The sequence below is a fragment of the Capra hircus genome, chromosome 26 (assembly GCF_001704415.2).
Source record: "Capra hircus breed San Clemente chromosome 26, ASM170441v1, whole genome shotgun sequence".
NCBI classification, from domain to species: domain Eukaryota; kingdom Metazoa; phylum Chordata; class Mammalia; order Artiodactyla; family Bovidae; genus Capra; species Capra hircus.
Genome location: NC_030833.1, coordinates 33,126,431 through 33,137,131, shown reverse-complemented (window position 1 = coordinate 33,137,131; position 10,701 = coordinate 33,126,431). Strand labels below are relative to the sequence as shown.

At 44.4% G+C, this 10,701-nt stretch overlaps 1 protein-coding gene across 1 annotated transcript in view; it reads right to left on the bottom strand.

Annotated features, from left to right (window-relative positions):
* The window catches only part of ARHGAP19 (Rho GTPase activating protein 19), a 66,773-nt gene continuing 60,772 nt past the window's right edge, over nucleotides 4,701-10,701 (bottom strand). Inside the window, exon 12 of the mRNA XM_005698282.3 lies at nucleotides 4,701-8,517. Within this exon, the coding sequence (XP_005698339.1) occupies nucleotides 8,513-8,517 (5 nt within the window). The 3' untranslated portion in view covers nucleotides 4,701-8,512. The remainder of the gene's footprint in view (nucleotides 8,518-10,701) is intronic.

The window sequence follows — 10,701 nt, the reverse complement described above, 5'->3', positions numbered from 1 at the left end:
GATGATCCTTCTATTATTGGACAGGTCTGATCCAGTTCAGTACATTTACTAAGAGCCTTCTCTGTGCCAGGCACTATATGAAGCATCGTGGGAACAGAATATGAAGAACAGCTCCTGCCTTCAAGGCACTCAGGTCTCCAAAAGCCCAGAATCAGTCCTCTCCTTTCCTGCCATGGGTCCTAGAAATACAGAAACAAGGGTCCTCCCTCCTCCACCTCGAAACAGGTACAGTCAGCCAGGGAGTGAAAGGAGATATTGTCAACACACTCACTACAAATTAGGAGATGGGATTTGTGACATAAATAATCTCCAGTGACAGAAATGAGATGGCAGCCTGGGGCAGGCATGTGGGGGACTGACTGTTGAGTGGCAGGAGAGAACTTTCTGGAGTGATAGGGATGTCACACATCTTAATTGGGGTGTGAGCTTCAGGGATGTAGAAATCTGTCAAAGCCTATCAAACAGTACACTTGGTAGAGTTGATATGAAGAGAGACACAAACTCAAGGGTCCCCACTGTCTCTCACTGCCACTCACTCACTTGCTGGCTCGTCTCAGCCCCAAGTCACCATCTTTCCAAATCTCTGTTTCTGCCAGTAAGAGTAAAACTCTTACTCTAAGCCAGAGACAGGGGAGCTCCCTGGCTGAAGCAGGCGTGGGAAAGCTGGTGTCCTCAGAGCCCCTCCCCTGTTCACAAGGACCCCAAGGTGCCACCACTACTGCTGAGTCCCAGACAGCTCTGACTGGCTCTGTCTACATCTATCTCTGCTTGAGACTAAATATATCCTCCCTTTCCTCCAAACCAGATGGTTTCTAGACTCGTCTGGAAAGAGGAGGCTGGGGAAAGCGAAGCAGAGACCAGGAGGAGGACCATGTCTCTCCTCTTCGCCCTAGTTCATTCAATGCAGCACACACAGTGAGCGTTCAAGGCTGCCATACAAGACCCCTCATTCAAGTGCTTAATAAAGCCTGGATGAGGCATGAGGTTTCCACTAAGTCCCAAGGGCTTTTCACTAGCAAGAGGCAGAAGGCCCTGGCCCCAGACTTCCAAGCTGTACAGTATGCCTAATGGGTCCTTATGCCCAGGACGATGGGGAATGGGGGAGGGAGGTTACATTTTTAATGTTTCCTCTCCTCTGACCAGGCCAGCTTCCATCTCTGCTTTCAGTAGTCGCCTGCATCTAGGAAGAACCTTCTTAATACACACACATTCCAGTCTCCACAGTTTATAGCAACATTTTCATCCACATGGGAAATTCAGGACACACGCTCCCTACTGTGAATTCATTCACTTAAAATATCTTGATGGATCACAGCATGGACAAACCCCAAAGGGCAGCGCCCCCTCTGGGAGAGGCAGGCAGCGCTTGACACACACCCTGAGCAAAGTCCCCTGGTAGGAACCTCACCGCCCCAGGGCTGCAGCCCATAGGTACTGGTGAGCTGGACCACGCTGAGGATTCCCAGAGCCAGCCATGAATGGCAGGAGCCAAGCCCAGAGAAGCCAAACGATAAACCTGTCACTGCCTTTTTCTGCCCTCCCCTCCACTCCCCATGGTGGTCTCAGGACTAAAAGAAAAGAGGTGATGTGACCACAGGAACTGATGGAGTTGAGGAATAGGTTCTGGGGAAGAAAGAAGAGCCTCGGATTAGAGCCCCAGGAGCTGTGGGGAAAAAAGCAACGTAAGTCACATATATAATTTAATATTTTCTAGCAATCACGTTAAAAAGATATAAAGAAACAGGTAAGATTAACTTTAATGATATAATTAATCCAATATACCAAAATATCAAGGAATCAATATAAAATTAGAGACATTTTTATATTCTTTTTCTTATAAGTCTTTGAATTCTGGGGTGTATTTCACACTTAGAGAACATCTTAATTTAGACTGGACACATTTCGAGTGCTCAGTATCCACATGTGGCCAGAGGCTACCATATTGGGCAATGCATGTGGGAGAGCAACAAACGAGGACAGACTTTCGGGTGGGGGTATGGTGTGTTTCAGTGGGCACCAACCCTCCTGGGTCTGAACACCGTTCCTGGAGGGCACACCACGCTATCATCCCAGAGCCAGCACTGGGCATCACTGGAGAAAGACCTGTGCAGACCTGGGTCCCAGCTAGGAGCAGCACAGCATCGTGCAAAAGATGCCACATGGGGCTTGAGGGCCAAAGCCAGACTGTGGAGGACTTGTGTTTGGCTCCCATGAGTTTTGTATTTTTATTTTCCTTTATACTTGGCCCTGTTCTTCCCAATTCACCCCTCCCCCAGTTTCGTGGACCTATTAGGAGTTTTTCCCTCATGTGATAGCTCCCCTTTATTCTCATCTGTTTGGCTGTTCTTTTGAAGATAGCCAGTGGGAGGAACTTGTATTACGATTTGTTTTTAATATTTATTTATTTATTTGGTTACAGGTCTTAGTTGAAGCATACAGGGTCTTCAATATTCGTTGCAACACGCTGGATCTTTAGTTGCAGCACGTCGGATCTAGTTTCCTGACCAGGGATTAAATCCAGGCCCCCTGCATCGGGAGCTCAGAGTCTTTGCCACTAAACCACCAGGGAAGTCCCCCCCATGGTGTTTTTAAATCTCTCAAAGCCATTGTTGTTTTCATGACTTTACACTTCCTTCCTGGCTCCTATAGACACTGGGGTGTGTGACCCTGCTTAAGACCACAGTTCTTAAAGCCCTGGATGTTAACCTTGACTCCACCACTTTTTATTTGACAATGGATACATTAAACTCTTCATATGTGCTTTCACTATAAAATCGGGGTTAAGAATACTTCACAGAGATGTATGACTTTAACGAGAAAAGGAATTAATTGGCCAGCACAAAGCTTAGTACATAAGCACTCAAAAAATTCTGGTATTAATTTTTCATTCAGACGTGAATGCCTTAGAGCCCCTATTATATTCCTCTTCCAGTATTGGAAAACTGGCAAGTACACGGGCAGGAGGAGCTCTTAAAAGCATCCCCGACTTTGGTGCAGAGGAATGGCTTCCGCACTTATAATTTTGAAACAGTCTCTTTCCGTTCTTTGTTGCCCACGGATATGGCTCTACTGAATTAAACATTCCTTGGGGCCAAAGCATCGAAAATTTTAAAAGACTGACTTCCAGTAATAAAAGGAGAAAGCTAACAATGACACCAAGGGCCCCTCCTACTAATCTGCATACTGGTTCCAAGGCCGAAGACTGGGGATCCGGGCACTGGATGCTTCCAATAAAGGATAAGATATTCATGATCAACTAGGATCAAGACCTAGCCACTGCTCAACCCCAGTTTTTGGTTTTGCTTTTTATAGGGAACTGAAGAGGCTAGGACATAAAAGCAGCACCTATCAAACCTGATGGTCCCACCCCAACCCTCTAGCCTAGGTCTCAGGCCTCTTCACCATTTCCACTCTCGTGCTTCTAATTCAGGAATCTAGTGGGGGCAAACATGGGCCACCTGCCATGGGGCACAAAGGCCCTGGCAGGGGAGAGAGCCGGCAGACTCTTCCCAGTTCCCTCTCTTCCCGCCGTGTGATGCACGTCTCCTCCTTCTCTCCGTTCTGTTAGTGACTGATGCTCACGTGCTCATCACTGGACTAGACATCTTGAGCCTCTTCCTGTTTTTCAGTCACTCCTGTCCCTCCACCCCTTTTCCTTTCGCATTACTGAGTTTCCCATGTGCTGTTAAGGGTCCCTCCACACTGTAACGGGACAGAACTAGCTCCTTTTTCTATTGCAAATAATGTGAACTGGTCCTTGGGGGATGAGGAGAGAGTGACAGATGGTCTGAGCAGCCCCTTAGGGAGCTAACACAGCTCAAGAGGGAACACAGAGGCAGGTAATGGAGCAAAAACAAGAGTTTTTTATTTCTATTCTGGATGGAACTCTTTTGTTATCAAAAATAACCATGTCAGCATCAGTAAGCCGCTGATTATAAAATGTGTCCTTGGCAGAGACAGAGAAAGTTAACATTTAATGACTACCTGCCATCTGCCAGGCACTAAGTAAGGCTAGTGGAGCTCAGTATTCAGCGGTCAAGGACTCCTCTGGGATTCTTATAGAGGCTCTAAAATCTCTCCCTTAGAAAAATTCAAACACACACAAAATTTTACATAGAATTACAGGAGCAAAAGATTCCTGAAATCACAAATTCCAGATGAAAACCTTTGTGCTAAGCCCTTACATGTGCCTCTTGAGCATGGCATCGCTACCCACTCCCTTACAGAGTGGGGAACATGCCCAAGCCCACATACGTAAGTGACAGAAACAACATCTCAACCAGAGTTGTCTAAACACTATAGCTTGCTGGCCTAGATGAAAATGTCACTTGGTTTTTACTGTTACTATAACCATCACTCCTTATTTTTAAATGAGGAAATAAAGATTATGTGAGAAACTGAAATCTGGGCAAAGCATTCTAGACTCAGCCAAGGGAAATCAGGAAACTCAAAATTCCCAGAGGTTCCAATCCCATTTCCAATCAGCCAAAAAGCCCCACTCCCCCTGAACCCACCCACCCAGCTGGAGAGCAAGCCAAAGACACACTGTTCTTAGGTGTCACAGTCCTCAGAACAAGAGGCCACCTCTGTCATAACAGCTCAGTCAAACTTGAAACAAACCATTTTTTTTAAGAGGCAACCTCTCTTTAAAATAATCCATCAGTCAAATGTAAATGAAGAGACTGATCAAAGCCTACAGATATGAAACAAAAGAAATTTAATTTCAGAATATTACATGAATATAAAAGAAAAACAATACATGTTTCTTTACAGTTACATATATATATAGGATATAGCTGAATAAGAATGAAAAAATTAAAAATGGTTAGACAGTTAAGAAACCTTGCTTCTCTTGTTGAACGAGCTTGGGGGTAGTGAAAAGGCAAGCCTTGCTATGAAGAAAGGACCCTGTTTTTCCCAACCAGTTCTGCTGGTCCCCAAACGTGTCTGGGGGAGTGTTCAATGGCTCTTTAGCATCTGCTGTGGCCGCGCACACTCCAGTTTCCATGGTAACCCGAGCACTCAGGCTATCAAGTCTTAACTCCACCTCCTTGCCAGGCCTCCCATCCACTCTCCACCTGTAGAAACAGCTCAGCATGACCTGCGGAGGAAAGCCAGCTTCCCCACAGTGAGTTTTAGATCAGATTAATTACCACTGGTCTGGAAAGCTTGTGTATCTTATAAACCTGAATCTTCCCCAATTTCTACAGCAATCCTGCCAACTGCTGGCATCCAGCTTTGGATCCAGGTCCTGTCTTCAGTACCAAGGCTTCCAGATGGATGCAGGTCTCTCCTGGGGAAAGGAATTCTACTCAGAAAAGACTTCAGAATGAGAGCCAGCCTCAAGCATCTGTGTGAGGCTCTGTAGGAAGTAAGGAAGCAGATGAAGTCGAGAGACCACTCTGCGACCACAGGATGTCCTGGAAGGCAGTGTTTTAAACCGTATCCTAACAGAGGTTTCTATGAGGAAAGCTGAACAGAAACACTGCTGTTCCAAAGGAGAGAATGGCTCTGCTCTGACACTCTGCAACCACTGGCTTTCTTAAAAGCCAACAAAACAGCCACCGCTGGAACATCCAGTGATCACCGCAGTTAACCCCAAATTGCTCTGTTTCCCAAGGTAGCCCACTCTCATTCCTGACTACGGAAGAATCGTTAGGGGTAATGAGCTGGTGGAGGGTCAACTACAGTTTCAGTTGATTCATGAGGTACCACCTCCTTGACTGTGTTTGGCACTCAGGTACAATCAGTATCATCTAATCCTCTTTCATTGCTGCAGTGGAGTCTTTCCAAGCAGGTGCGCTGCACCACTGTACCAAGTTAGAAAGTTAGAAAGTCCAGTGCCCAAGGTTTTCATTGACTCAACCAGGATGGCTCACCCAGTGCCAACTGATCTGAATTAAGGAAGTGGTCTGCATTTTTTATGCTTGACCCCACATAAGATATACGGCCCCCATTAATATTACATCAAAATCCACTGCAACTGACCCCAGAAAGAAAGGAAAATTTAAAAACAAGAGGCATTTCCAAAGAAATTGTTTCAACATGAAAAACAAACAAAAAACAGATTTTTTAAAATATTACATATTTTTAAAATTGTTGAATACTGGCTCAAAAATGCCTGCCCACCAAGTCAGAAGGGCAACAGTATCCTCCTGTAGCAAATGCTTAAAGGGTCTTTTTATTCTCCCTAAGTTTCCACAGGATTAGAACAGTTACATATTATAAGGCAGAAGGTTATACTGTTTATTTCTCAATCTGGATTCCAACTAGATCACAGCTTCTGTTAAAAAACAAACAAGAAAAGACCTATCATACCCTTACAGCAAGGGAAATCATATTTAATAAATACTTTAATGAAACACACATACCCAAATACCTACATAAACTGCCCAAAGGGGCAAGCTATATAGAAGCACATGACAGAATCTCTCACCACCCCAGCCCCAGAGCACTAGCCTGGATTACTAAGTGCACTCAACCAACTAAATCTCAAATAGAACCTCCCTCAGACAGAACCACAGAAGCACCTCAAGGACAAGGAGGTATGAGGCCACGGCTCGGCTCCCTCCACCTGTGCCAGACCACGTTTGGCAGACCACACCACTCCAGAATGGGACGCTCAGACAAACTAAGAGAGCAAGTGCTGAGTTACGGGAGGACACCACTTTCACCTGGTCGTACCAAAAGGGGTCTGTTTGAACTCACTAATAGCTGGTGCAAGAAATTTTATAAGGAAAAAAGTCAAATAGAACCCGACATGTATGAACTTGCTAGTAAGTATTTTTTAAGAATGACATAAAACTACTGTAGAGAAAGGGACTTCTGAGCAGCGTTATACTCCTAACCATATATTATTCACAATCTATCAAGTTGGATGGCCAAATTTTCCATTTTTCTCCACTACTGTTGTTAGAGTGGCAGAAGAAACAGAAAATGCAGCAGACAAGACTGACTTCCAGATACAAGCAAACTGTCCTCCCCAGAATCACATTCTGTTTCCGCAATAACACACCGACAGTTTATAGACAGGGCAGAAGTCATCTGCTGGGCAACTGCCTTTGCCCTGAGGCCTGACTCAGCTCCGGCACGTGGGGTGAGAATGGTTACACGTCTAACAGAGCAAGCATAAGCTCCCTCCTGCTCCTGCTGCTCTCTGGACAGTGACGCCTCACACTGGATCAGAGCCTTGCCACTCTCCTCAAACACATGTGAACATCCCCAACGCAGTCAAAGCTCCAGCCCATCTCCAAACTACTCCTGGTGCCCACTGTGACAAGGAAAGGGGCGGGCCAGCAGCCACTCTTGAACACAGGTGATAAACCACAACTGCTTCCAAACAAGAACATTCTTTCCTTTAAATCTCTCAGTCCTGCAGAGAAAGATGCTCGCTTCCTTCCTCTGATTCTAGCTTGCTCTCAGGAGACGGACCAGCCTGCACACCTGATCCCTTAGAAGGATGCAGTGTAATCTCATCCATCAGGAGTCATCCTGGCCATAAAGCCAGCTCCAGCCTAATCCTACTCCAGAGCTTCCACTACATACAGGTATTTCAGCAAGCCTCACGTAAACTGTTGGTGACTGGGCACAGAAGGCACCACATTGGCACCAGAGATGTTTTAGGTGAGAAGAATCTGAATGAAGGAAGGAGTTCGGCAACCATACGACTATTCTGACATCACTGAGAAAAGAGGAAGACAGGGAGGGAGACAGAAAGGAAGGAGGAAAGAAAGGACACAGTTTAACATCGTTTGTTAAGATATTGCATCATTCTGAATTATTCAATACTGCAGGCCAAACACCTATAATCTCAGGCCCAAGAAATCATTAAAAAAAAAAAAAAAAATTCCCAGGAAAGCGATAAATTCTTTGGACACAAATAGGTACTGAGGAGTACAGCCTCATAAGACAAAGAGCTTAAGGTGAAAAAGAGACAAGACATCTGGCTTAGGGCCCATTTTAATTACCTATCCAAAATATGGCTTTTTTAAAAATAAGAAAAAACAAATAAACAAAAACAACACCCAACATATCCCCCAATACTATCAAAACAGAGAAAAGTCCAAACTATCAGTTAAAAATAACATCAATCCACTAGGATTGACTGCACTTTTTTTAAAAAAATCACTGCAGCTGAGCACAAACTTCAAATTTTCAGAAAACAGAACCTGCCTAAACAAACACATGGAATAGGCAGAGGAGTCTGCCTAGTTCTGCTCATTGATTGTGCTGTGTGTAAGCTGGTTTGGCTGTTTAGTGGTTTCCCCAGAACATTTTTTTTAAAGAGAGAGAGAGTCGCTAGCACCAGTTTAGTAGGCAGAATCTGCAGACATCTCTGCTGAGTGAGGTTAGAGGTATCAGTTGAGTCACAGGATTAGTTGGCTTTCACAATTCAACACGCAGTAAGCGAGCTGCAAGTCCCAGCTTTTCTGTGGGTGGTCACGGCCCATGGCCCACAGAAGAAAGAATTCTGGGTGAACAACAGGAAAACTCTGGATCCTTCAGAAGAATCCTAGGCTGAAAGAGAAAAAGGAACATTAAACACATTTGTAAATATTTCTTTCTGCAAATATCCCACCTAAAAGCTATAGAAATCTATACTTAGTATTTTCTACAACCTGAGGGTTAGAGATCAATCCGTTGGATCACTGAAAAAGCAAGAGAAACAGAGAAAAACATCTCCTTCTGTTTTATTGACTATGCCAAAGCCTTTGACTGTGTGGATCACAACAAACTGTGGAAAATTAAAGAGATGGGAATACAAGACCACCTGACCTGCCTCTTGAGAAACCTGTATGCAGGTCAGGAAGCAACAGTTAGAACTGGACATGGAACAACAGACTGCTTCCAAATAGGAAAAGGAGTACGTCAAGGCTGTACATTGTCACCCTGCTTATTTAACTTATCTGCAGAGCACATCATGAGAAATGCTGAGCTGGATGAAGCACAAGCTGGAATCAAGACTGCTGGGAGAAATATCAATAACCTCAGATATGTAGATGACACCACCCTTATAGCAGAAAGCAAAGAAGAACTAAAGAGCTTCTAGATGAAAGTGAAAGAGAAGAGTGAAAAAGTTGGCTTAAAACTCAGCATTCAGAAAATTAAGATCATGGCATCTGGTCCCATCACTTCATGTGATGGGATACCAATGTATCCTTCAAAAATAACTTACGCTTGGGGAACAGAAGGGGAAACAGTGGAAACAGTGACAGACTTTATTTTTCGGGGCTCCAAAATCACTGCAAATGATGACTGCATCCATGAAATTAAAAGACGCTTACTCCTTGGAAGAAAAGTTATGACCAACCTACACAGCATATTAAAAAGCAGAGACATTACTTTGCCAACAAAGGTCCGTCTAGTCATGGCTATGGTTTTTCCAGTGGTCATGTATGGATGTGAAAGATGGACTATAAAGAAAGCTGAATGCCAAAAAATTGATGCTTTTGAACTGTGGTGTTGGAGAAGACTCTTGAGAGTCCCTTGGACTTCACGGAGATCCAGCCAGTCCATCCTAAAGGAGATCAGCCCTGGGTGTTCATTGGAAGGACTGATGCTGAAGTTGAAACTCCAATATTTTGGCCACCCGATGGGAAGAGCTGACTCACTTGAAAAGACCCTGATGCTGGGAAAGATTGAAGGCAGGAGGAAAAGGGCATGACAGGTGAGATGGCTGGATGGCATCACTGACTCAATGGATGTGAGTTTGGGTGGACTCCGGGAGTTAGTGATGGACAGGGAGGCCTGGCGTGCTGCGGTTCATGGACAGAGGGAAGGGGAGGCAGACGACAGTAAAGCACTGCAGAGATGGAAAAAAACTAAAGAGGAAGGAGCAGGAGAACAGTGTGAAGAGTCGGACATGACTGAGCGACTGAACTGAACTGAACTGCGCGTTAGAGAGTCTAATTGAGAAGTGTTTACTCTCTACCAAGTAAGCATCATTTTGTTCTCTTGCCCTAATCTCACTTTATTAAATCATGTTAATGGCAATAACACTACCTTTACTGAGTGCGTATTTTGTGCCAGGCATTGCTGAATTCTTTATGTATACTGTCTCATTCACTCTCACAAAAAACTGCATGAAGTAATGTTCTTGCCATTTTATAGGTAAAGAATCTGAAGCCTATACCAATGAACCTGCCCTAAGATATATAGCTACTAAGGCTGAGGACTAAAACCAAGTCTAACTGAACTCAAAGCTCATATTCTTACCACCACTATGTCTCTCACCAGCAAATGTTTACTAAATGCCTATTGGATGCCAGGCAGTCATTACAGTGCAGAAGAGAAGGGCAGGGGGTCACAAACATATCAAGTTTGGCCTTTGTCTTCCAGAAGAGAAACTAGTTAAAGAAGTAAGACAAAACATATGAAGTAAATAACTAAGATAAATCACATTAAATGTCAACATTTTAGCAATGTCAATAAGAGTTCAAAGGAAAAAGTACATTTGTCTGAGATAGCCAAAGAAGATTTTGCAGAGGAGGTAGGGTTTAGGCTGGCTAGAATTCTGACTGCGGAAAAGAATGCCCATTAATACATGGGTGCTAAATCAGCAGTTCTCATCCGGGAGTGATTCTGCCCCCTTCCCTGAAGGGGATATTTGGCAATGTCAGGGAGCAGACACTGGTTGTTACAACAGCAAGAAGGGTACTGGCATCCAGTGGGTAGAGACCAGGAATGCTATGAACTCACACA